Source organism: Neopsephotus bourkii, unplaced genomic scaffold (assembly GCF_033783945.1).
Source record: "Neopsephotus bourkii isolate Nb327-2 ecotype Australia unplaced genomic scaffold, CSIRO-AGI_Nbou_v1 NB_42, whole genome shotgun sequence".
Lineage (NCBI taxonomy): Eukaryota > Metazoa > Chordata > Aves > Psittaciformes > Psittacidae > Neopsephotus > Neopsephotus bourkii.
In genome coordinates, this window is record NW_026900559.1 from 202,650 (window position 1) to 230,593 (window position 27,944).

The window sequence follows — 27,944 nt, forward strand, 5'->3', positions numbered from 1 at the left end:
CTGCCCTAGTCTGCACATCACCTCTCTAGACTGCTTGCTCTCCAAGGCAGAGGCCTTCTCTTCACCACAGGGGACTGACACTGACACTGCTACTCTCATCCATATCAACAAGGATCCTGCACTTTCATTCAGTTATTTCAGGATCAGATTTCAGGCTTCAGATACTTCTGATATACTTCTGATAACCTTCCCTCTGGGCCCATCCAATATGCACTATCAAAAGGGATCCCAGGGCAACATTTCACAAGAAAAATCATTTTTTTGTGGCATTTTTTATTAAAATTTCTTCTTCCCCTACATTTCCCTTTTCTTAAATCATTCTGTATCATCCTGGCAGTGTTCAAGGCCAGGTTGGACAGGGCTTAGAGCAACCTGGTCTAGAGGAAGGTGTCCCTGCCTGTGGCAGGGGGTTGGAACTCACGAGCTTTAAGGTCTCTTCCAACCCAAACCATTGTATGATTCTATGATCCTTTCACTCTGGCAGTGAAAGAGCACCCTCCTGTTTCAAGAATTCAATAAAAAAAATAAAAGTACCAAAATAAAAAAATGTAAATACACAGACTTTCTTAATGCTTCTGTTGAAGCAGTGAAGAGAGCCATGAGGTCTGTGAGTCACTGAAAATGAAGTCAACTTTCAGGTAGTGAAATTCAATCCACTGGTAATTCTCTAGAAAGGGAGACACAGCCAGGACTCTTGAGCATCTCACTTTACCTCTGTCTTCTGCCCAGCAGGTAGAAAGCTACATTACGTCTATTTAGGGGGAGGTAGGATAATTAACCTGATCCTCTTGGTGTTAAGCCTCTTGAAGTGTGTAGGCAAAGGAACTTACAAATGTACTGAGCATACTGCCAAGAAAAAGAGGTCAGTGCTAGAGTATTGTGTTCCCTAAGACAGCGCAGGCTGAAATGATTCTCTGCTGTCTACAAAGAAAACAGTCTTTTGTGGAATTTATCACTCTCTCCCATTTCTCAGGAACACAGTACTGCAGAGCTTTAACAATACAGCATACTCCTGAACTAAAACCTCAATCACTATTAGAATGCTCTTCAAAGGAATCATGTCCTGCTGGGGTTCATAGCTGAAAGCAAGCCTTCACCTCTCCCTGACCCACTTTATAAGCACGTCCTTCTGCCTCATTCATACGAAAGGCTTTGGAAAGAAATTGTGAATGGAAGCTCCAGTGAAAAATCAGCTCATCTCTTTCTTTTGGAAGAACTTTGCTTTGTCTCAATTTAAGACTTTCCATGTAAACCAGCAACTTACTAAGATGATTCCCCTTGGTATGCTCCCTTCCCTTCCCCACCTCTCCAGCAGCCTTATCTTTCCTTTCATACAGTTGTGGGTTAAATTTGCTGGGCACAGAAAAGAAATGTCATGTATTTTCATTCCCCACCGTCTGTGTGATGCACATGCCCCTGCAGGGTAAGGATGAGATTGTGGCACTTCCAAATGAGTCAAGCCTGGATGGTTCTGATCGATTCACTGACATGAATTTCATTTTCACAGCTAGCTCCCTATTACCCGTGGTTTGTTTTTTTTGTTGGCTTTTTTGGTTTGTTTTTTTTTTTTTGTCAGGATTGCCAGGTATACAGGCATTTGCTGTATGATTTGGTACAGAATAAATATGTCCTGGAGGGCAGTACAGCCTCGGCAGGTCTTTAGGAAGGTCTGCAGAGCCTGCAGGTATCTGCGATGTCTCAGGGGTGGAGTGATCTATCACTCAAATAAACCTGAGATGAAACAGATGTAGAGAACAGGGAAAGGGCCTAATAAGGCATCCTAGAGTGAAATATAGTTTTTTGTGGGTTGCTTTTTGTTTTTTTTTGTGACGTTTGGATATCCCACACCTGACAGAGAAATGCTTGCAGTAAACCAGCTATGCTCAGGTGCAGTCCTTTATTAGGGTTGGTCCATAAAGAGGTGTATAGAATCACAGAATGGTTTGGGTTGGAAGGGACCTTAAAGCTCATCCAATTCCAACCCCCTGCCACAGTCAGGGACCCCTTTCACTAGACCAGGTTGCTCAAAGCCTCACCCAGCCTGGCCTTGAACACTGCCAGGGATGGGGCAGCCACAGCTTCTCTGGGCAACCTATGCCAGAGCCTCAGCACCCTCACAGGGAAAGGCTTCTTCCTCGTATCTCATCTGAGTCTCCTCTCTGTCAGGTTAAAGCCATTCCCCCTTGTCCTGTCCCTACAGGCCCTTGTCAAGAGCCCCACTCCAGATCTGCTGTCAGCCCCTTTGGGCACTGGAAGCTGCTCTAAGGTCTCCAAGGTTCCACCTGCCTGAAAGGAGACATTTTCCTGTTCATGCCATCTCACTCCAAACTGCTAATTTGTATATGCTTGACAGTGAAAGGGTTAACTTGGAGAAAGCCTCCTGATACCCCTCTCCTGAATGTGAGGGAAATCTGAAATGACCCCTCTGGTCCAGCACGTTCACTCAGACCAGAGATTGCTTCCTTATTAGCAACAATAAATTCAAAGCAGATGGGAAAACTGAGCTCCATTCTCTGATCCAGCTTTCAAAGCCCTTTGATTTCAAAATCCCTTGGCAGCTCTTTGACTTTTCTCACCTGTCAGATTCCCTGGCAAGATTGATAGGGTCTGGACAGGAGGACATCAGTACAAATTCTGCTGCTGGTTCTCTCCCATGCCAGATTTCCCGCATCTGACCAGGTTAATTGCAGCTTCTCTCTCTGCTTTTGATGTAAAGATCCTTTGAGTTTTTTTTCTTATCCTTCCTCATCACCAGTTTGTTACAACACTTTGCAAGCATCAATGGCTGCCCCCTTACCATGTCTGCATTCCTTCTCTCATACGCAAACTGCTGCCTGTATAGAATCACAGAATGGTTTGAGTTGGAAGGGACCTTAATGCTCATCCAGTTCCAATCCCCTGCCATGGGCAGGGACACCTTCCACTAGACCAGGTTGCTCCAGGCCCCGTCCAACCTGGCCTTGAACACTGCCAGGGATGGGGCAGCCACAGCTTCTCTGGGCAACCTGTGCCAGGGCCTCACCACCCTCACAGGGAAGAATTGTATTAAAAAGAAATAGATCAGTTGAGTTTGTTGTTGTTACTGTTGTTTGTTTGTTGGTTTGTTTAAATCAGATTAGGTTTTTCCTCAGCTGCGGTCTTGGGCCAGATTTCACTACTTACTCTTCTTTGGACTTGAAATAAGCAAATCATCTGTTGTTTTGTCATTCTTTCTCCTCACAGCATCTTATAAAGCTTAACTCAGTGTTTGTAAATCAGCCTGAGATCACCAGAAAGAAAGAACCACTGAAAGGCCAACCAGCAGCATCAGCCAGCATCACAGAGCACAGGGCAGCCCAGACACAGTGCAGTGGGAATTAAAAGAGGGGAGTGAGGAGGCAGCCACCCAGGGGCCATCCTTCCCCAGTCCCCTTCCCCACCCAGGGAGACGATACTCAAGCTTACCACAATAGTCTGGTATTGAGAGGGTCAGTTTTGACTTTTGCCTCAGGACTTCCAAACTCTCTGGCACAGCATTGGAAACTGCATTAGTTTGGGAAAGTGGCAAGCAACAACAACAACAAGTTATATTTTTTTTCTGCAGGCACTGCTTAAAACAGAAAGCAAACCAATGTCATTGCTGACACACACAGCCCCACGGCCAGCAGCAAGATGCACAGACAGATCCATGCAACTGGCCGTGGTGCTCCATCAAGGCTACAGTCCTGCATTTATCACCCCAGCACTTTCAGCATAGAAAGTTTTGGGGTTCTTTTACTATCAGATTATGGAAGTTCACCTTTCTACTCATATGCTAGGCCATTTGGTGACTGAAGTGTGGTTTGTTCTCAGTTTTCACTTTCTTTCCCCCAGTCTTCTGTTTAATTTGCTCTGTCTGGCTATTTCAAAGCACATCTTTATTATGTCCTTTTACTCTATTCAAATCACCATCTGTTTGCTTCATTAGCAGTCTCACTTGGGGGGCAGGGTGTATTTCAGAGGGCATTCAACACTCAAAAATTAAAAGCCTTGGAACTAACATTAAGCAATTGGAAAATGATGAAGTGCTGCTCTTTGGCAATTTTCAGAAGCTTGTCTGAAAGCTGTTTTGATACTTCCTTCTTCTCTTTCACCTTTAACTGTGAATCACTGGTTTAATTGCAGACTAACAAGAACTAAACGCTTCATGCATTTGAAAGAGAGGCTGTTAAATGATCAAGCTAATGCTCCATGGGTTCACTTACTTATCTGAGTGCATTGCCCTAAGCAAAGAAATGTGATGTGAGTAGACACAATCCCAGTGCCCCCAGAACCACCGTCCCCTTCTACTCTGCCTTCAAGAGGGTTAAATCTAACAGAAGTGGTTCTAGGCATAGCAGGCCACAGGCCAGCAACACTTCTGATTAACAAAAGGGCTGCCACACTGCTTATCTAGAAAAATGCACACCACCTTACAATAAACAGGCATAAAAAGGAGAGTGTTTGCCACCCAGAGTGCCAGTGCCACATGGAAGACATTTTTCACCTATCTACCAGGGAGTGCAAGGTTGTTGGGACACAATGGCAACTCAATGAGTAATTTCTTGCTGAACAAGAGCAGGACCATTGAATTCCACTTGGTGGCTGCTTGCCCCCTTTTCTGTAGCACAGGATGGAAAATAAGCCCAGCTGGAAAAGAAAAAGGAGACTCTTGTAGTGTATTATTGTACTGCATTGCATTTGATTTTGGGGCGATGAGGGTACCTTGGCTGCAGTGGGAGAATGGGGATCAGGTAGACAATGAGCATGAAGGGTCATGCAGCGATTTGTTTCTTCACTGGGCTGTTCACTCAAGCAGTAACCATCCCAGATGTTTTATTGGTTTAGCTCCTGGATCTGAAAGGTGCTTCCTGAAGCTGTGACTCCTAGAGTCACCAGACTACAGCTGAGGCTCTCATAACCTGGCTGGAAACAAAACAAGACACTTCAAAACCACAAACACATCGTAACTAATCTGCACAAGTCTGGGGTCCTGCTTATAGAGAAGTATGCTACCACTTGTACCTGCATGGGCTGCTGACTGAAAATGTGACTGAAAAATGAGGAAACAATCTCAAGCTGTGCCAGGAGAGGGTTAGACTGGATATTAGGAAAAATTTCTTTACCAAAAGGGCTGTCAAGCATTGCAACAGGCTGCCCACAAAGTGGTGGAATAACCATCCCTGGAGGCATTTAAAAGACTTGGAAATGTGACGCTTAGGGACATGGTTTAGTGATGGAGTTGGCAGTTTTAGATTAATGGTTGGTTAATGATTTTAAGGGTCTTTTCCAAACTAGAAGATTCTATCATTCTAAACCCCATCATAATAGGGGGTAGAAAGCCCATACAAGACAGCCTTATCCTGAATTGTGATAAAACACATTGGCAGAAGTTGGGCTATCAAAATACCCCCCAAAAATTCAGAGATGGCCTTTAATTGCTTGAATTACCTTCACTCAGCAGGGCACGGTAAAGCAGTCACGTAAGATGAGGAGAAAGGAAGGGCAGAAGGAAGTCCACAAACTGAACATGCACAGAAGCACCAGCACCTGCCCTAAAGGGACATGTAACATAAAGCTGACAGAAGAGATCTAACCATGGACACAAATATACTCTTAGTAAACTCTCACACCAAACAAAGATAAGGGCAGACAAACCTGCTGGCATTTTCCTACCGGCCGAGAGTGGTGGGGGAAAGCCCCCACATAGCCTCAGGGATCTTTAGTAGGCCACTGCCTGGCTGATGGTGTGAAGTCAGACACTCTTGAAAGAGTACACCACAAGCTCATTTCCAGATGACATTGCATTTCACCTTCTTAACCTTCCCTTCCCCTTATTACACACACACACACACACACCCCAGCCCCAGCTTTGTCTTTGGACTTGTCCCATTTGGTAAAGAACAACTATGCTGCCTCTGTTTAAGGGGATGCTTGGATCTCATGATGTGGCTTAAGGGCTTTCAGACAGACTTACTCCAGGGGATGCCATGCGGGCTCAGCCACCATCCTCAGTCATTGGAAGAGGGCTAGAGCCCTAAGCCCTCATTTTGAGCATAGCTAGCAATCCAAGGTATCCCCTCACATGGATCTAGCCTCAGTGACCTGAAAAATAAAACTCAAAGAATCACAGAACAGCTTGAGTGGAAGGGACCTTAAAGCTCATCCAGCTCCAACCCCCTGCCATGGGCAGGGACACCTTCCACTAGACCAGGTTGCTTCAAGCTCCATCCAACCTGGCCTTGAGCACTGCCAGGGATGGGGCAACCACAGCTTCTCTGGGCAACCTGTGCCAGCGCCTCACCACCAACTCTCAGCCTGTCTGCATAGCAGAGCTGCTCCAGCCCTCGGAGCATCTCTGTGGCCTCCACTGGACTCCCTTGAACAGCTCCACATGTCTCTTGTGTTGGGGGCGCCAGAGCTGAAGCACCCACCCAAAGCCCACCTTGCTGCACACACTAGGTGCTTCCCTACACTGCACCTAGGCCATGCTGGAAATAGAGCTCCTTTGCTCACTTTAGCAGATTAATAATAATATCTAAAACCGCTATCAGCACAGAGTCAGGCTCTTAACATCTTTGCTGGCAGTCTGTACCTGCCTCGGATCTCACAAGGCATTTCACTCATCTGGTGACAGCAGCCTGTGAGAGCACCGGGGTGCCCTCCCCCTGCACCCCTTTCCTCAGAGCAGAGATAAGAGCACAGCTATTTTAAAAGCAGGAGGTGAGATGAAAGCGCCGGCTTCAGATCAGACACCACTGTCATTCCATAATTAACTTCACCTACATTTTCAAAGGAAAATCAAGTCCAAAAATAACGCGAAGCCACGCTCTCCCCCCACGTTCCTCATCTCGCCCGTGATGCCGACACCGAGAAAAGAAAGCGGCGACTGATTTTTTACAAACAATAGTACCAAACCACCCTTCAAAGCACCATCTTGAGCTCAGTTTTCAAACGCCAGCATAAAAGGCACCCAGGTCTCTCTCTCCTCTCTGTAGTTCCCTGTATTACTTTGCGCTACCTACACACTCAGGGTCAAAATTACTTTTCTCCTTCCCCCTTCTTTCCCAACTGCATAAAGCAAAAAATACTGGAGCTGGCCATCTGACAGGGTGCTCCGATAGGAAGGGGCACCCCTACCCTCCACCCACTGCGGCTGCTGTTTGCATCTTTAAACCGGCATTATTTACAGCAAGCCATTTCCAATACACCCTCACTCCCTTCTGGGAGACGTTCAGACTCCACCTATTTGTTAACCTGTGGAAACCTACAGAAATACCCACTCCTGGGTGAAGTCCCAGCCTGGAAACTTGCTCTAGACGGAGTCCTCCTCCACACAAAAACCTACATGGAATAACTGTTTCAGTAAGTCTGCAAATATAAATAAGGCAAACAAGTACCCAGAGGTTAGAAGAACTGTTTCTGTGTTTCCATCACTGCCCCAATTTTTTGAAAACGAAAGTGAACTTGAAACAGTTCCCTGCAGGTCCAGACTTGCCTCTTCATTTTTTTTCTTCTTAAATCGGCAAAAAATCTTTTGTTAAATTGAATGGATTTAAAAGATTACAAGTAGATGGAAAAGACAGCACTACCCGGTGGTCAGAAGGATGGATCTTGAAAAATCATACTACTTCATCACTGTGCTGCAACTTAACTTGCATTTGTCAAGGAAATAGCAGTCTAAAAAAATGCAATAGACCCCTGTCCCTGCCCGTGCCAGGGGGATAGAACTAGATGATCTTTGAGGTCACTTCCAACCCAAACCATCCTACGATCATCCTGTGATTGATTCATTCCATCAAAATGAAGCTACAAGGATGCTCCTCCAGAATTGAGCTGGTTTGGGTCAAGCAGAGTTATTGCTCCCATTGTGCTTACACAGTATTTTTTCTGCTGACAAATGACCATAGTTTAAATCTGAAGGAGTTTCAGGTTGCAGTATCAAGTAATGAGACATAAAACTTTTACCTCAGGGTAGGTAGGGATTAAGCTTAGGTGAGAGCACAAGAAAAAAGTAACAAAAGAGTACTTACTGATTTAGTGGCTGTTGGGCAGCAGATAGGAAGTGATGGTCTCAAATCAGCTCCAGTGAAAAGGAGTCTTCTGCATGATATCCACCACCAAAGCAATAGCACCATGGAACTACATTGTGTCCATTCCCACAGAAATACCAAGGGCTGGATCAGCCACAAGACTTTTTCATCTGCAGTGGTCCTCTCAGTAAAAGCTGTTGGGAATGCTGTTGGGATTTTGAGAAGCAGAGGATCACTTTCTGGTTTTTCTATTCACAGTATGTTCAGCAGATAAACAGAAGTTAATTCCCTAGAGAAATCAACCCTGCTTTATGCAATATGCATACCCTCAGTGTTGCAGAGAGCTGTGAATTTCCACATGGAGGTGCCTTTACTTCAATTAGTAACAGCACATCATTTCGGACTAGAGCTCCCCAAAAAGTGAAAAGCTCCTTACTTATCTCACCAATAGCTGAGGCTGAATGATTAGGAGATTGCTTGCAAACCAGCAAGGAAAGTTGCTGCTGTCAGAAATCACTGCTGAAATAAACTTCTTTGATTTTTAAGAAGCAAAAATTAAGGAAGTATTCAAACTCCAGGTTGGATGGGGCTTGGTGCAACCTGGTCTAGTGGAAGGTGTTCCTGCCCATGACAGCGAGTTCGAACTGGGTGATCTCAAAGGGCCCTTCTAACCCAAATCAGTCTGTGATTCTATGAATCTCTGCTGAAGCCTACAGACAAAGCAGACAACAACAAAACACGACTCCTTTCAGATACCTTGTCTTTGACAGGGCCAACAGAATGGCAAAATGAGATAGTATGAAATTACGCAATTTCACTGGTATAAATATGGAGACATGTATCAGGATATTTTTATACACACAGGTAAATGTGGGTTTCCAAATTCACCTCCTTTTAAAAATACTTTTAAAAACACACACAAGATTTAACAAAACTTAACACTGAATGCAAAAAGAAGTTGGAAGAAACTTCATATAGGAGGCTATAAAACTCAACAACCAAGACTTCATGAGACGGGAGACATCCTCACTTGTGAACAGTATTAAAACACCAACTTTATTCAGGAATACAGAATACATTTGTGAAGATTTCCAGTTTACAAAAATTTAAGAAAAGGCTGGGGGTTGGGTTCCAACGTGTCCTTTTCAAGTTGACAAAAACCCTCCAAAATCAGGGAGAAAAAAAAAAAAGACAATGAAGGCCACAGCCCTGTTCTGGGATACATTCAGGCAGAATCCAGCACAGCGCTGTCATTCTTTCCGCACTCCCTATTTTAGTCCACAAGTGCAATATAGCCTTGTGTTAATGAAAAACATGTCACACCTACTATGAACTGCAAGAAGAGCACTTGTCTTACTATTTTAGTTCCAGGCATTATATGAAAAGAAGCTTCCAATGAGCCACAGTTAAAAACAGTATTTGTCATCCAGTCACCACATCGCAAATACAGCATTAAATTCTTCATTTATATGATTTTAAATATTCATTAAAAATGAAATTAAGAATCAGTGTCCCACTATCCTTTTAATCGTTAATAGTTTTTCTTATCTACTAAAAACATTTGTCTTTCCTAAGATGTCTAAAAAGTAAAGCACACAAGATTAACAAGCTGCAGCATTAATTTAAATAAGAGTCATCATCTCTTTCCTCCTAGCTTCTAACTCTATCACAAGGGCCATATTAGCTGTATCAAAGTGAAGCGGTGTAAATAAAACTGATTTGACTTAAAAGGAGAGGAAGAATAAACGCAGAGTTACTTAAAAATTACCATGCAGTCAGCGTTGTCAGGTATGGCGCTGTAGACAAGAGTCGATAAAATTATTCCCAGGGTCTCTTTAAGAAGCATTCCTGCCAGTTTTCCATTAGCACAATACCAGAAAGGTAAACTGTAATTTGTCTTACAAGGAACTTTAGACTGTTACCAAGCAGATTCACTAACAGCCTCATTTTAAACGCACAGCACTGACTTCAGCAGAGGTTACAGACACTCAAATCTCCTGAAATTTATTTATTTGTTTTTTTTTATATAACCCAAATCTGACTGGCTTATTACACATCCTTGGTGGTATTCAAGGCCAGGATAGATGGGGCTTTGAGCAACCTGGTCTACTGGAAGGTGTCCCTGCCCATGGCAGGAGGCTGGAACAGGATGAGCTTTATGGTCCCTTCCAACCCAAACCAGTCTGTGATTCAATTTGGTTTTTTGGAGTCAATTACATTAATACCTGTGCTGAAGAGAGTGGCTCATTGCAGTGCTCACCGTTCAATACACATGTGGAAAGAGAATTTGGATCTGGAAGAAAACTTTAATCAGCTTTACTTTTGTGAGGTCTTTGAAATAGCATCCATTTGTTTAAATATTATGTATAAAGGAAGGCTCCTGGAGGACTGACCTCAAATTAAATGGCTAAGAGGAACTGCAAGCAATACAATGATCAATTCCAATTTTACCAGCTACAGAAATGAAATTCTACCACATTTAACTTCAGCTTTACAAGCTGTGGATTTTCAATGAAATATTTCACTTCATCAGTATGGTTGTTGCTATCACGCCTTCCCGAAGATGCCACTGAATAATGCAGTATAACGCTGTATTAACACTACTAGAAGTGACATGTTATAAACAATTTCTGTGTGATATTACGGCAATTTCTGAAGAAACCAGCTAGCAAATCTGTTCTACAAACCAGCAAACGGGAGAAAGATGAAAATCCTCCTTAAAAGTTTTAGCATGTCTTTTAGGAACAAGATACCGAAGCTCTCTGCTCCTCAAAGTTCAGTGGTCCCCATAAATAATAACAGAGGAAAACATGACTTATTTCTCTTTTTGGGTCTCTAGACAATGATATGTAACAACAGCCAGAAATGTGGTTAACAGCCTCCTACATCAACATTCAATCAGAAAGGCACAATCTCCCTTTGTAACTCGTGTTCTCAAAAACTAGACAATTCCTATACAAAGATAAATATACCCTTAACTGGAAGGGAAAACATAACACCATTTAGAATGTTTTTTCCTTTTTTTTCTTTTTTTGTAAGGTCCAAATGGATTATCTTAATGCAAAATTACGTGAATATATACAACCTGAAAGAGTATTATTTTTATCTATCTCTCTCTATATATATATATGTACATATATAACAGTGCCTGACACAGAAGGCAGAAGAAGCAGGCTACGTCCACTCTTTTCCTACTTCTTAGTAAAGCAAGGCAATGTTTTTCAGATCCCATAGGCAAACAATATTTGGTTTTCACACACCTGGTGTCTTAGAATGCACATGGTGAAATGCAGCTCCCCTTGGAAGGCCTGCACGAGGGATATGTGCCCATGTACGTTACACAGGACACAATGGTTTAGTTTCACTAATAGAGCCTGAGGTAAGTTTAAAATTAAAAAGGTCATTAATTCCAGTGCAGCTACTCCAAACTCTTCAACAGGATGTTTTACAGCCCAATATAATGTTTTTAAAACCGCAACAGAAGAACGTGAAGGCTAATTCTGATACAGCATTACACAGCTCTCTTACAGAGGCTTGAGCAGAACTTTACCAAAAGCAAGAGGGGACAGCAGGGCCCAGTGCTCACAGGAGACACCCCTCTACCCACCTTTACTATTAACTCAGCTATGTACCCAAGTTTAACATACCTGTGTAATAAAGAATAACTGCTATGTGACAATGACAACAGTCAGCCTATTAAGTCGGAGTCATTAATTAGCCAAGTCCTGGTTTGTGAAGGGCAGTGTAATTATATTGCTTGAGTTCCCAGCAAGCCTGTAATGAAAAGCTGCCCTTACTCTGCTTCCAAAGGCAGTGAAGCCCATCAGCATTAGAATTCTCCACCACTCCTCACCATGTCGTCTAACTCCTCACCTAACACTAACTCCTAACCTGGCCCCTGCCTCTTCCATACCATGGCAGCAGACTCCAGAGCTGGAAATCATAAAAAAAACAAACCCAAAACACTCCACAGAAAAGAAATTCAGGTCCATGTGTGAGAACTTAGACTTGACTCGTTCCCCTACTTACACTCAAGCTCAAAAATCTTGTGTTCTGAGCATATAACCTTTGGCCAAAAGAAGTTACCTTAGAAAGATGGTGAAGAAGAAAGCAGGAGGTGCGGGCAGTCAGCTTCCTTCATTTCCAGTAGACAGCAAAGTCTGTTCAATGGCACTTCATTACATTGAAGGAGAAGTGAGAAAGGTGTCTGATATGGAAGTATAAATGATTTTTCAAGGCCAATTTTCCTCTGGACAAGAGGAAAACACCGCATTGTTTTCTGTAAATTAAGCATAGTTTTCTGTACATAGCACTGCAGTGGCATTTAAATGCACAGCTTACCTACCCTCTTGCCACCTGCACCTCTTAGATACTTTCACCCAAGTAATTCAACACTGTGCACTGAAACACTCTTCACAGGAGGCCATTCCAAGAGTTAGGACAAAACAGGCACAAATAATTCTGGTTTTCAACCAAATGAATGTGAATAATGGTGAAATTTTGATATTTTAAAGTTCTAGTGGTGCAGGAGAACTAAATCTGTGTAATACACTACTTACATATATATAGAATGAAACGTGTATACATGCTGCAGACAGGGCTGACCAGAACAATACCACATGACCTGCTTTCAGTTATTTTACAAATACAACACATTAGTCATTCACATTAAAGCTTTCCATAATGAGTTTTTGCCTTGGGCTGGTTTTGGTGTTCGAGATTTAACTGCAAGAGCTGGGGGGGGAAGCAGGGGTTGGTTAGCTTTTCGGGGGGTTTTGTTTGGTGTGGGGGATTTTTTTGGTCGGTTTTGTTTGGGTTGTTTGTTGGTTTGTTTCTTTTTTTAGGACGGAACATATGAAGTAATGTTGCTTTTTTCACTCCTGAAGAGAAGTCTTGTGCTGCTTTGTTGAGAAGCTTCAGTGCCACTGTACTCAGCCTCAAAGTTTGACAGATAAGCCAACCTTTGTGGGGCTCCTAAGAAAACCTATGCAAATTTGGCCTAGGTATTAGCATCTGGGAAAAACCCCAACCTGCTCAGTTAGAGATTTGTTGTATCTTCATGAGCTTAAACTCTGAAAATTACATCCACAGTAGGAATGTTCCAGGTCATGAAGAGAAGGGTCAAACAGGACATTTTCTGCAATTTGAGCACTGCTAGTGGGCTAGCATTGGGCACCAGACCTCCAGACTGCATCTCATGGGCTCCAAGGACCACCAGCTGGCACCAGGCAGTAAGAAGAAACAGTTCACATGTCAATAGGATGGGAGGCAGTCTGAAAACAAGAGCCCTTCTGGCAAAGTGTGTGTGTGCAAAATCTCTAGATATTATACAAGCACATATATACATTCATATACAGTTAATAGTCCAAGACAGACATCACATCAGTTCTTTGACACAGAACTGATCTTTCTCTTACTAGTCGGTACCAAAACTTGCTTGCTGAAATATTGTGGAGAGTTGACATAACGTTTAGCTGTTGCAGCCCTGTCTCTGATGAGCCCAAAATGCTCAGTTCAAAAATTAACTTAATATGGATTCAAATCAAGTCATCATTCAGGCAGATGTCCCCCTGAAACCTATTAGCCACAGCAGATAAACCCATACAGACTTGAAAAAGTAAATGCCTTCCTGCCCATCACAAATACTGGAGGAGCATTTACACTTCTCTTTCAGCAGTGTAGTTGATCAGAGAATCATTTTGATCTGCTGTCCTCTCAAGAAGAGTTCTGTGGCCATCCATACTGTCATGGATGTCCCTTGTCCAACTGCCAGCTGTTCCCGGAGGGCTTCCTGCCATAGGGGTATCTGTGCTCGCCAAGCTTCCTGTCCGAGATCGGTAAGGAGGAAGATCTGGCTGATTAGGGGATTCAGATTCAGAACAATAAGGCGGTGGAGGAAGGTCAAACCAAGGTGGCCTGCTGTAAGACACACAACACAGTAAGAAGTTACTGAAAACAGTGGTATGGATGGTGGTATGTAGTTTTTCTATTACGAAAAAAACAAACAGTATTTCTTAGCTTGTCCATGATGACTCTCATCAGGAAACCTCAAACAGACCTGCCTAACTCATATATGTCATTCCGAAATATTCACACCACCACTGGGCACAAAGGTTTCTGGCCAAGATACAATACAGCTAATTACATTCTGCCTAACACTCTATGCTCAAAATTGCATGGCTATGCACTTCCAACAAATGTCATCTTACCCTCAAAGACTGCTGCAAGAAGCGAGAATTTTCCCTATAAACATTTACACAACCAGAGAAAGCGCTTCAAAAGAAATAAGACAAGTAGTGCACTCACACCTGTAACGATGTGAACGCAAGAAAGCTCTGAGGAAACCTCCACTGAGTGACAGAGAGATTAATGGCTTATGGCCTACAAATAAATAATGAGCTGAATTCTCCACGTGACACATCACTTTTGCTGTCATGATATGCAGAGCAACTGCTAAATAGGCATAGACGAGTACTGGATTCATGAAAACTGGTGGGTTTTTTTTGGTTCTGATAGGAAACAAATGAAGGGTCTGAAGTGTTTAGTAGATTGAAAACTAAACTGGGAGCAATTAGCTATTAAATTGCTGACTTGTATCAGCCCAGGTGAGAAGTGACTACAATCTGGCCAGTTGCTCATGTAGTTATCCTTATGAAAAGATGGCGTTATTATTAATATCAACATTAAGACATGGAAGCTGCTGCCAAATGCAGAGAATAGGACCACACTATCATTTTCAGATCCCAGAGTTCATACTAAAAAAATACCAACAGGGTGACAGTAACAATCTGGATGACTAAAGTTCATACCATGCCCTTTTTATGTACAGAGGATGTCAGTCTAGGAGTTTTGTTTGGAACCACTCTACAGACAGAGGTTAAAATGAAGGTTAATTGTACAAATAAAACCAGTGTCAAACTGCGAAAATATCGTAACCCAGACTGCACTCACGAAAGCTCAAAGCACTTTCAGCTATTTAAAATGAGAACAGCTTTTTTCAGTTCAGAGTCCTGCCCTTTTCTTCTGTTGGTAAAGTAGTGAAGGGCAGATGGACTCCACAATTTCTTTATGCAAGAGCTGAAGACCTCTCACCTTTATATACTTATCACATATGATCAGAGTAATTTTTTTAAAGATACCGTGACTTACAATCTCACTGCTTGGGGTTGGTTTTTTTGGCAAAACTCCAAAGTTAATTTTCATATTTTGGTTTCAAACTAGCACAAGACACTCCTAGACAAGTGATACATTCCTTTGCATTCTCCTGTCATCCTCAAAATCTCTTTACAAGCAAACTTAAGTTTGCCTCAAACCCTTTTAATACCCATAATAGTAAGGGGACCTGAGGACCAGATATTTTTCATATTCAGGAGCAGCTCAAATTTGCCCAGATCTGGTCCTATTCATGTAATGGAAATGCAATGCTGAAATTCTGTCAAAAGCAGTAATAAGGATAAATCATTGAATCACAGAATAGTTTGACCTGGAATTTTCAAACCCCTGCCATGAGCAGGGACACCTTCCACTAGACCAGGTTGCTGCAAGCCCCATCCACCCTGTCCTTGAACACTGCCTGGGATGGGGCAGCCACAGCTTCTCTGGGCAACCTGTGCCAGGGCCTCACCACCCTCACATTCTCCCCTCTGTCTACTCAAAGCCATTCCCCCTTTTCCTATCACAACGTGCCTTTGTCAAAAGCCCCTCTCCAGATTTCTTGTGACCCTTTTAGCACTGAAAGTTGCTCTAAGGTCTGCCTAGAGCTTTTCTCTTATCCAGACTGAACAAGTCACCTTTCAGATGTCTCCACAGCAGAAGTGCTCCAGCCCTTGGACTCTTTTGGACTTGCTCCAACTCCTCCACATCCTTCTTGTGTTGTTGCCCCAGAGGACTACAGGACACAGGACTACAGGCTGGGTCTCAACAGAGTGAGGTAGAGGGGGAGAATCCCCTCCCTCAACCTTTTGGTCATGCTCCTGGTGATGCAGCCCATGATGTGGTTGCTTTCTGGGCTGCAAGTGCACACTGCTTGGTCATGGTGAGCTTCTCCTCAAGCAAAACCCTACCTTTTCCTCAGGGCTGCTCTCAATAAATGGGGAGCAAAAGAACAGATTAACAGAGCTACATCCAGTAGTGTGAAACTTTGGTGAGCATAGAATTAGCTCCTGCACATACCTTTGGTCGAGCACAGCCTCCGAATAGGATGGTGGAGAGTCCAGGTCCACTGGCCTGTGGTAGGCCTGGCTAGACATGTACTGGATCCCATTGTTAACGTTGTAGGTGACACTGCAGTGGTGCGGGTGATCAAGGACCACCAGCCGGGACAGCAGGACGGGGTGCTGCAGTCGATGCACTGGCAAGGTCATCAGGTTGTTGCGTTTCCGTTGGTGATGCAGGACCAAGGCAAGGAAGGCCACCACAAGGACGAAAATGACAGAGCTGCCAATGATAGCGTAGGTAATGCTAGGGTAGTAGAGCAGCTGGTTTTCTGAGGTCACATAATCTTGGCCACTGCCTGCCTCTGCAAGACAAAAGGAAAAGGAAGTCTGAGATGTGTTTTAATATAAAACTCCTTTTAACCTACGCTGTGTTTTCTGCTACTGTGCTGTGAGAAAAACCCAAGTTTTCAGTTTTTCTTTGTATTGTGGAAAATTATCTTATAAAAAGCATACACACGCAAATCAGTGATTGGCACAGAATTGTCGCTGAGTCCATCCTCATTTGCAGTTAGTGCCAGCATATAAACTACCAGTGTGAGACCATCTAAGAAAGATAAAAATCACATGCTGTAGTGAGAAGCATGTGCACTATATCATGGGAATATCTCCCCCATCCTTACCTATCAGTCATAACGTTCTTGTTTCCAGAGGTACGACACCCAGGTCTGAGGCATAAGCACATAAACTAGCCATACCGGGCACAGCACCCTGGAATCCAAAGTGGAAGAGTTGGATTTTTTCAGTCACCATACAGGAGAAGGAATTCCTGCCTGGGCTTTGGGCCCAGAGAAGCAAACGGTAATGGAATAATGACGGCAAAAAATCTGAATGGATCTTGAATTACACGCAAATCTCAGAAGAAAACACCGTAAAAGGCAACAAACGCAAAGGAGGAAAGAGGCTCAGAGAAGCAAAATGGCATAAACACATTTAAGGTCAGAGCCAGCACCACAGAACCATGCTCTCCTGGCTCCATTCCAGCCCCATGTCCACAAGATCATACAGCCTTTGAGCACCATTTTCTTTTTTGGGGGGAGAATTTTTATTTCTGTGCAGGCTGTAACTCCTTGTAGACTCGAAAAGAAAAGTACTTTTCTGACAAGACATTCATCTATCCCAGAAAAATGGAGAAGCAGAGTCAAAAACAACCAAAACAAACCCAACCCCTAGACTTTCAACATCCATACAATTACAAGAGGACTATCCATCCAAATTCTTCATTTCCCACTGCAGAAGGCTGGACAGTAAATCTTAGCACGTTGTTTTTCTTTCACCTATCAACTAAACACACTTAATCATCACTCAGAATTGCCACTGAGCCACTTATAAATTCCTCTGTCAACAAAATAATGGAATATATACTGATTGTATCCAGCATAATAGAAGAGCTTTCCTCAAGCACCCATTGTACTGCATTAAGATGCTTTGGGTATTCTTCTCAGTATTTTATTTTGGTAGTTCACTTGCATGGTTAAACACCAAACTGCATTTTCCAGCATCCCTAAAAATAATTTATGGATTAGTCAGGTAAGGTAACACAAAATAAAATAGCTAATCCTTTAAACATCTCTATTTAAGTCATAGGTACAGTGAGTAGGAATGAGATGGGAAAGAAAGACTGTACTTTCTTTGTAAGGAAAGGAACTAAAGGAACATGATTTCTTCCCTGTGAGGGTGTTGAAGCCCTGGCACAGTTTGCACAGAGAGGCTGTGGACACCCCATCCCTGGCAGTGTTCAAGGCCAGGCTGGACAGGGCTTGGAGCAACCTGGTCTAGTGGAAGGTGCCCGTGCCCATGGAAGAGCAGTTGGAATTGGGTGAGCTTTAAGGTCCCTTCTAACCCAAACCAGCCTGTGATTCTATGGTTATTGGTCCTGTTACTAACTACAAAATCCACCACTCTTGAATAGCTCTGTTTTACTGATGATGCCATTACAACCACAGACCAGAGCTGTGCAGGTCAGCAAGACACGCAGATTTTTTGATACCTAAGGTCACACATCTCAGCAAGGACCCTTATTAAATTTACTTCCCTGTGCAAGTGCACTGGAGAGATGGCAAAAATCATTGTTTACCGGTCAACTGGAGGTCTCTGGCTCACTCAAAGTGAGCAAAGTCTGCATGAAGAATGTAAATCAAAGCAGAAAGGAGAAAAGGAATTTATGTGCATTAGTAATTTTAATTACAGCCATCACATATTGCAGTGGCTTCTTTAATACACTCCCTAAATTTACCACTTGAGAAGTGAATTCATATCATGGACAAGGGCTAGCCTAGGGAATATAGTGACAAGCAGATCACTTTTATGTGAACATCAACAAGTTTATTTGCAAGAACTGATCCATGCAATACCTGCAATTCTTCATTGACAGGAAGGTAAACATACTATGACATGCCAATAAAATACCCCAGGACTTTCATTCATCTTAGATCACTGGTTACAGCGCATTGGCATAAGACTGAGAATAGGCTGCCTATGCACACCTGATGAGACTTGATTAGTTACCATGGGATCATTCCACAGCAGCACCATCTCTCCTCTTTATAAACTCTTTTTTATTAAAAGGGAAGAAAAATTAGAAGAGTGAATTATATGTCAACATACTTCCAAAACTTTTAAGGTTATCCATCTGTTTAGGAAAGCATCTTCGAGGTCCCGCACAAAAAACTTATATAAATCCAAATAGATTAACCAGAATGCTGAAGAAGAAAATACCTGATCAGTAGTCAGATGGGTTCTGATGGCCAGCTTTAGGACAGTCTGAAACAAAACATCTATTTTATCTGGATCTTGTCATGCAACAACCCACATATCTTGCAAAGATTTTAGGTAAATTTGAAACTAACATGCCGATTTGGAGCTTTGGGATTACTGCAACCAATGAAACATCTTTGTTTGCCAATATAACCCTACCCCTTCTCAGGTTTTTAGATATGCTGCTTGCATTCCCACATAGTTCAATGTATCTCTGACAAGAGCAACCTAAAAGGCATGCCTATACTAGGGACCACAGGTCTATGTAGAGATCTCCAAACCAGGAGAGCCCCATGAAGGCGCTGTTCTGAATAATGTGATCTTGTGCAGCCTTTGTACCTGCCAACATAGTAATATTGCTTTTCGGATCTGAATAAGCATCTCCATCCATTCAGCTAGTTCTAGCCTCTGTGTGTCCAACATGGAGCTCCATTGAGGGGTACAGATATATCCCATATATATATATATAAAAGTAAAAAGTTCTTCTCTGTGAGGGTGGTGAGGCCCTGGAACAGGTTTCCCAGAGAACCTGTGGCTGCTCCATCCCTGGCAGTGTTCAAAGCCAGGCTGGATGGGGCTTGGAGCAACCTGGTCTAGTGGAAGGTGTCCCTGCCCATGTCAGGGGGTTGGAACTGGATGAGCTTTAACATCCCTTCCAACCCAAACTATGCCTTGACTCCATGATCCTGTGAACATGAAAAAAAAGTCCATTTTACCAATCAAGTGCTCTTTCTTGTGCCCTGGGCAGTGCTGAATACTTTGCATGGAAACGCCCTCCCTTCCCATGCAAAAAACCCAGCTCCCTAAACATGCACAGTCTTTATACTTTTACAGGAACATAGAGTGCACCATATCTCTGAGATGGAGTTCTGCCTAGGAAGATTTAGCTTTCATTGAAACAAAGTCTTCTTTCACCACCATAGCAACCTTATTCTTGCCTTCTGGGCCAAGATGATACAATCTTAAGGTCCCTTAGCAAAACATGTTTACAAGTGAAGTCCAGCGACATTTCACTTCTGCTGTGGTGTAGTTTAAACCAAGAAAGACACACCTGCATCTAACCTCCCTTTTGCAGCAAAGGCTTTAAATCTAAACCTGCAAAAGATGAAAGTAACATTACCCTGGCTTGTAGCCCTAGAGAGGGCACTTCCCATTCAAGGAGAAGAAATTAACTGCTCTTAACAGTCTTCCAAAATGGTCCAGGCAAGAAAACAGCTCCATAGCACAGCAAAAACAACAGTAGCAGAACTATGAGACAGTTTTGCATGCAAGAGGCTTTTACATCAGGTTTTTTCTTAGCCTCACTATATATTTGATCATGTTGAAATGAGCAACTTCTCGGTAATTCCTTGGTAACAAAGCCAGGTGAGTTTACAGATATGTGGAAGGGAACAATGGGTACCTAGCTATGCTTGTTTTGGCTAGGACAGAGTTAATTTTCTTCATAGTAGCTGGTATGGGGCTGTGTTTTGGATCTGTGCTGGAAACAGTGTTGAAAACTCAGGGATGTCTCTGTTACTGCTCAGCAGCACTTACAAAGAGCAAAAGCCCTTTCCTGTCCTCACCCCACCAGTAAGTAGGCTTGGGAGCACACAAAGAGTTGGGAGGAGACAGCTGGCCCAAACTGACCCAAGGGATGTTCCACACTATGTCATGCTCAGCATGCAGAGGGAGAGAGGCAGGGAGGGAGGAAGTAAGGGAGGAAGGGAGACAGACATTTGGAGTGATGGCATTTGTCTTCCCAAGTCACCATCACGCATGATGGAGCCCTGCTTTCCTGGAGATGGCTGAACACCTGCCTGTGATGGGAAATAGCTAATGCATTTCTTGCCTTGCTTTGCTTGCATGCACAGCCTTTGCTTTACCTATTAAACTGTCTTCATCTCAACCCATGAGCTTTCTTACTTTCACACTTTCAATTCTCACCTATCGTGCCGGGGTACTGTGTGGGGCTCAGGTGCCAGCTGGGGTTAAACCACAACACTAGATCGGACTGCCTGATGAACCTCTACACATTTTGAGCACACTGCAATAGGGGGGAGATATGAGAACACCTGAAAAATCTTAGCTGGACATGCACTACTATTTTAGGAAGAAAGAGCCACAAAACTCTTCAGCTCTGCTCTAGTAACTTTCAGCAAATGTTTACACATCACAGAAGTCACCGAACTGAATTTCTAGATAATTCAGTCATCTTCCCCAGAAGCAGCAGGTATTATCCAGGCAGGTTTAGATACTTCTGCCTGTTCTGCTATTACATGCAAATTCACCAATTTCAGGTTTAAATTCATGGAGTATTTATCCTTCGCGCGTCCCCCCACCTCCCCCTTATGAAGATACACGTTTCTTAATCGTGTCATATATAAACAGTTTATCACTGCCACTTATGCCTATTAAACCCTAGTTATCTGGGAAATGCTGAATCTGCGGATTAGAGATTTCTGCAGTGTAAAAAGCTTTGGGAATAATTTAGGAAAAGACTGATAAAGGAAACACAATGGGTTGTGCTCAGAGGGCTATCTCATTGACTGAGAACAAATTTGCTGCCTCAAAGTTTTCAGAGAGAGCTGAGAGCAACTGCATTAAGTCTGCCAGACACAGGGATGAGGGGCTATTATTTTATCTTTCTCAATCTTCTGCTCAAGCCTGGCATTTCACAGTTCATCACAGAAGAAGTTTCTGAAATGCATAATCTGAGCAGACATCTGTAGCCTTAATGAGCACGAGTCACGGTCCATCCCCAACAAAGATGCTACTGTAGCAACACATTTAAATTCCAACTGGCTAAAGAGCAGAGCTGCAGCTTGGAAGGTTAAAGATGACAAAACGCAAATACAGACAGGCAGAGCCTCTGCCATTATTTACTTTTTGTGCAAGGACTTCCCAGTGTATCCAGCTAAGTCCCCAAAAGCTCTTATATTTCTCATCCAGACTTCATGGAGTTTCATGCTTAGTTACCATTTGCTCCCCTCCCCAAGCAGCCTCATGTTTGCCTTGGACACCTAAGACAAGGATTTGTTTTCAACTGCATTCAAAGCGTGTTTCTGCCCTGCTTTGGCTTTCTCTGTTTCAGTCACATAATGGAGATTTATTAATAGAGGTGTTACACATACTAAACAGAGCTTATTGATGGGAATTGGCAAAAGTAATACAATACGTTTACATCTTTTCTTAACCAGTACTCAGTGAAGTGGTAAAATTTCTGGGAAAGCAGCAGGATGAAACCTGTAGGTGGAACTGGATGAGCTTTAAGGTCCCTTCCAACCCAAACTGCTCTAGGATTCTGTGACTTGAAACTACACTTGGTTGTGTAAGCCTATATAATTAGCCTGCAAGACACAGATAAACCTCGACAGTCAGCAGAAGTAACAGTGGTCTCAGCACATCTCATTCAGTACATCCAGGTGAGTGCATTACCTATGCCTTCCTTCCCGGACTTAAACCCCTCATCCTGACCACACATTACAAGAGCAGTGCTTTGAAGTCTTTGCTGCTGCTGAAAGAGCAGTTAAGTCAGACTGGAGAGCAAGAGCCTCTCCTCTCGCATGCCCTCCTTTTTGCCTTCTGCAGGGTAGGAAAAGTACTCCATGAACTTCACACACACAAAAAGGAAAAAAATTAAAAAGGAAAGTGGCAAACTGAGCAAATAAGTAGAAAACTAAAAAATACTTAGCAGTAGCCATGGCAACTGAAGTTCTAAAATTAACTTGGCGGCAATGTAAAAAAACCTGTAAAGCCAAAATCTGCCATCAAGCACAGAAAACAAAAGGTCCAGGCTTGGCAGCTGGATGGAGGCCAAGGAGGAAATTAAAGTGTTACTCAAATGCAATTCAGGATCAGTCTGACGCTGATCCAAGCAGCACTTCCTGAACATGTGATAGCCCAAAAGGTTAGTGGTGTAATTTGATTAATTCACCACCAGTATAGAAACTATGCCAGAAAGCAGGGGCAGACCATAAAAAGGATGAACTTTCTCCTAATGAAGTCCTCTTCTCTAAATAGAGGGGTTCAGTTACTTCTGTTTGTCTGCTTTTCCTACTTTGAAAATGGAGGGTCACTATCAAGGAGGCTGCCAAGAAGTTTTCTACTGTACACTTCTTGTAGTATTTTATGACACCCAGCAAGAACCTGGTGCACTGACAGTTCCAGGGGCTTCCACTATGATCACCTCCCCCCAGGCACTGAAAACCGAGAATCTCAAAAAGCATCAGTACTAAAAGGCTCTTTGGTTGACTGAGCTTATAAAATAAAGCAGAGAACATGCTTTAAAGAAAGAAAACTGTACTGTCTTCACAGCATAAACATGCTTTGGGTGCTCTTGCCAAGACCTATGACAACTAGCAGCACGCCAAGCTGAAGGTAACAGCCACTGATTTTGTACTATAGTCTGCTCCTTCCCCCTGATGTCCCAGGAGGTGTTCAAGTCACAAACAGCATTTCCCAGCTGCAGGAAAAAATCCAGATTTTGGGGCTCTGGTTGCTGTGTAATCCATTGTGTACACTTAATGAGTAGTATTGTATAGTCTTGAAAGTTAAAACAAAAGAAAGTTTCAACACAAAAGTTAACAGAACTGTGTAATTAACCAGGAAGACTCAAGCAGACTCAGAGTTAGTCTCCAGCAGTGGCTTCACCTTCACTTCTTGAACTAACAGCATAACAAGTGTATTTCCTACCAAATACCCTTGGCAACACTGGCAAATTTATACGCATGTGCACCATCCTGTCTTCTGGAAAGGTTAATTGGAATTGCAGAGCTCTGAGGTAGGTAAGAGCCTGGATGCTGTATCAGGTCCCTGCTCCCTGCAGAAGCACGCGCTATGTTGATTAATTTTGAGAGGTCTTAAGCAGTTTCAAGTCAAAAGTATGAAGGAAAATAAATTTGTCAAAAGCCATGGGTGGCTTTGCCTTTCCTACTCCTGCCTGGCCCTGAGAGTTTAAAATCCAAATTTCCATCACATGCTCTGCTAACGTTCTTTGCAATCACTTGAATACCTATGAGGAAAAAAAACCCAACCCAAATAACCAAAACCCCATACAACTGAAAACAAAAAGTAAACCAATTAAAATGAAATATCAGTGGATATAATGCTTGTGTTTTTATCATCTATCAACCCTGAAACTAAATTACACCATTTTACAAAACTTACCTATTTATCTTGGGTGATTTACATGCCTGCAAAAATGCATGTTATTTCAATAGGATGTCTGGAAAAAGCTCAGTGTGGGATGCTGTACAGGACAGACAGATGAATTGCACTTTTATAGTGTTTATTCTGGAGGTTGGTAAGAAGAGACATCCTGTTCAACTCGAATGGGGACATTAACTTTTTCCAAGATGCTGCATTAGTGGTAGGGTGCATAAGAATGATAATAAGATTTGAAGAGAAGCAGTGCACGGTTTACAAACCCTGCAGAGTCAGCTGTACGTGGCAAGAAATACTGCTTAAATGTGATTTAGATATACTGTAAAGCAATCAGCTTTTAAATTTAGTCTAATCGCTCAAAGACTGTATTTTAATGGCTGCTTTTTGAAAAGATGGTATTACAAAGCCCATGCCCTGTCTTATATATTACTATGATCAATCCTATTTTTAACAGAATTGCGACTAGATGTTGTCAGACACGAGTTCCACACAGGTGTGGACTAATTCAAGACAGTGTCCTAACTATTCAGAAACCATTGGCAGGTTGTGATCTTGAGTGGGAAAAAAAAAAGACCAAACCAGACAGCAGAGGCTGACAAGATGTGCTAGGTCACCTAAAACCCTTCCTAGGGTCCCATTTCACATCATCCCTTCATACCCACCCAGTGCCCCTTTAACGACTGATCCTAGGATGCAGCAGAGGAATGGGCAGCAAGTCCATTCCAGCAAGAGCCCCACAAGCTACCTACAGAAAGCAAAAGGAGAGGAAAGCAAGTCCATGATGACCAAGTGGATTTGGGTAAACACGCAGTTCAAAGCAATGTGGTGACTGGTGCTCGGTTCCGCCAGAGAAAGCACCTGTGTGAAGTTGCATCAAGAGATACTCTGCTTCTTAAAGTCATTCTGACTCTACACGACAATTGTCTGACATACAAACTAATGTTTGCTTACAGCTACAAACTCTTGTTAACTCCCTGTAAACAGCAACAATGTTTTGCCAAATTATGGCCTCAGCAGCTTTGCTATGTTCAGGCTGTATCTTCAGGAAGGTGTTAACAAACATCATTCTTGGTTGCAAATTAAACTATAAAAAACCACAGCAAAGGTGATAACAATTGGTTGTGAAAGTAGCTATTGCACAGCCCTATTTGACCTGGCTGATCACAAAACACAGACTGTGTAATGCCAGAGAAACAGATGGGAAAGAAAATGAGAAGCAACCAGAGACCTCTGAATTTATACCCTAAAAAAAAAAACCCCACTAATACCTTCACCCCTTATAATCAAATAACCCATGGCACCCCATAAAATCCATACTTAGGTTATTTCTCTGAGTGAGCCGACAAACTTGCATTAGTTTCACCAAGCCTGTCTTCAGATACACAGAAAAATAGACTGAAAGCACCCTCATTGCAATGAGGATGGATCTTCTATTCTAAAGAATTTTCTCTCACTTGCTGCATGATCCTATCCTACTGCTGAGTTCAATACAAGTTTATACTGCATTGACAATTCTATATATTCTACAAGACTTAGGGGGACTCACCAGAGCAAAGGGGGAGAATCCCCTCCCTTGGCCTGCTGGTGATGCAGCCCCACACACGGGTGGTTTCTGGGCTGCAAGCACACACAGCTGGGTCATCGGGAGCTCCTTCTCACCCAACACCCCCAAGTTCTTCTCCTCGGGGCTGCTCTCCATACAGCCTCCCCCAGCCTGCAGCTGTGCTTGGGATTGCCCTAATCCAGGGGCAAGGAAGAAGGAGCTCATCTCTACATTTCATGTGTAGAGGAAACTTGGATAGCTTTCCTCTGCGGATGGACTCAGTGTAACATCTCAGACAGTAAATCAAGGTATTATAGTACCTGGGACTTTATTCAGACGCCTCATTCCTCTTTTTGAAATATGAATTACAAGAATTTTGGTCTCATTTCAGCAAGTTTTCAAATAAATAAATTAAGCAAAAATATCTTTAATTACAGAATGGATTAAATTGCTGCACTTGATGAAAGGTTGTTTATTCAGCACTGACAAATGCAGCCTAATGAATGTGAGAGTGCCAGGTTTTATTCTCGCTGAAGATGCAGTCTTGCTTTTTGTTTCCACAGAGATTGTAGAAACATTTATTTTCCCTTTGACCCTGGCTGACTGTGCTAATCATGCTGAATTGTGCAGTTCTTGATATGAAAAGTGTGTGTTCAATGCAAGAAAGCAAAATGCATTTTCAGATTTGTATGAAGAGGCAGGAATCATAATTATTAATCACTATGTCAAGATAATTACTGTATGCAAGGACGAATGAAGAGATTTTTGGTAGCGTACTTATAATTCACATTCTGCATGAAAAGACTGGAGGAAAATAATAAAGATTAGCACAGCTAAGCATAGTTTAAAAGGCACGGAATTAGCTAATGTGTCACATGAAAATGAACCTTTAGTGACAGAATCTTGGTCTAATGCATTGCAATGGTAAAGAAGGTTAATAGAAAACTGGCTTATCACAAGGAAAGGATATTAAACATATTGTTGTGTGATTCTACAAAGCCCTAATGAAACCGCACTTGAACGACAGCATCCTATTTTGGCCAGCTTGTTTGAAGACAGACAGAATTATGTTGGTGAGAGTACAGCACGACACAACGATGATGAATGGGGAAACAGGGCTTAAATATCAATAGAGAAAACAGTATGATTTATCTAGTCTTGAGAGAAGATGATTAAGAGGGGATATGATAGAAGTATTTATAATAGCCATGGCTTATAAAAATTAAGCTCAATGACTCATTTTGTTAGATTGTCATGCAGATTATAACTAAAGATGACAAGGGTAAAAGGGAATATATGCAGGGCAAATCTAATGATACCCTTCAGAGAAAGAAGAGAAAGCAAAAAGATGTTTCAGAATATAATTAAATAAAAGCTGTGTGACAGTATAGAATATGTACTGGGGAATAACCACATCATGTGGGCAAAAGTTCTAGAGAGCTTCTTTTGTAATAGCTGAAACACATTCCCATATACACACCTGTACAAGAGCATCTGCAGCAATTTTAAAAATCATTCTTAAAAGAAGTTTCAGAGTATGCCTCATTTCAAACAGGAAGAAACAAACACATTTACTACTGCTCCTTTTTAGTACACATGCAAATCACTAACTCTACTATTACTTTTATAGCACGTTTCCCTCAAGCATATATAGACAAATCACAGAAACGGTACAGCAATCCAACAACACAGGTGAACATCTTCCTTTCCTAAAGACCAAGGCTGAAATTAATACAATGATCCACCTAAAGCTGTAGAGCTAAAAATTGTTGGCCAGGATCAGGCAGGAGTTCCCAGCATCCATCACCATACCCTTCTCTCCACACACAGAGCTGAATGGATTATTTGCTTTTTCTTTACTATTGTAAAGGAGGAGGCTTTATTACTTTACTGTTAAGGTGCATTTAATTACCCTGGAGCAACTCTGTTCTGTCTTCCCTAGTACTGTGGGACATTTTAACAAACCATCCACAGTGTCCATGCATTCAAGACAGAGATGGATTTAACACGCCTACATTAACAGCTAAAAAACCTGACTAAGCACAAATTAGGAAAGAAAAAAAAAATAACCCCACAAAAACAAACAAAAACAAAACAAAAAACAACATAAACAAAAAACAAAGAAACAAACCAAACAAAATCCACACTGAATTCTAGGCTAAATTGAACATACCATATATCTAGAAAACATTGCGTAAAGCCACAAAACAAACCCCATACACTTGCCCCTCATGGCTCCTTGCTCCCTTTGCAAAC

The 27,944-nt window shown here is 42.5% G+C and overlaps 1 protein-coding gene across 3 annotated transcripts in view; it reads right to left on the reverse strand.

The window, feature by feature from the left end:
- Positions 1–13,334: 13,334 nt before the first annotated feature.
- LDLRAD3 (low density lipoprotein receptor class A domain containing 3) overlaps positions 13,335–27,944 on the reverse strand; it is a 92,665-nt gene continuing 78,055 nt past the window's right edge. For all 3 annotated transcript variants that reach the window (XM_061347202.1, XM_061347193.1, XM_061347183.1), the window contains 2 exons: positions 16,203–16,548; positions 13,335–13,949 (listed from right to left, as the gene is read on the reverse strand). In XM_061347202.1, coding sequence (XP_061203186.1) covers positions 13,688–13,949; positions 16,203–16,548 — 608 coding nt within the window. In that variant the 3' untranslated portion in view covers positions 13,335–13,687. The remainder of the gene's footprint in view (positions 13,950–16,202; positions 16,549–27,944) is intronic.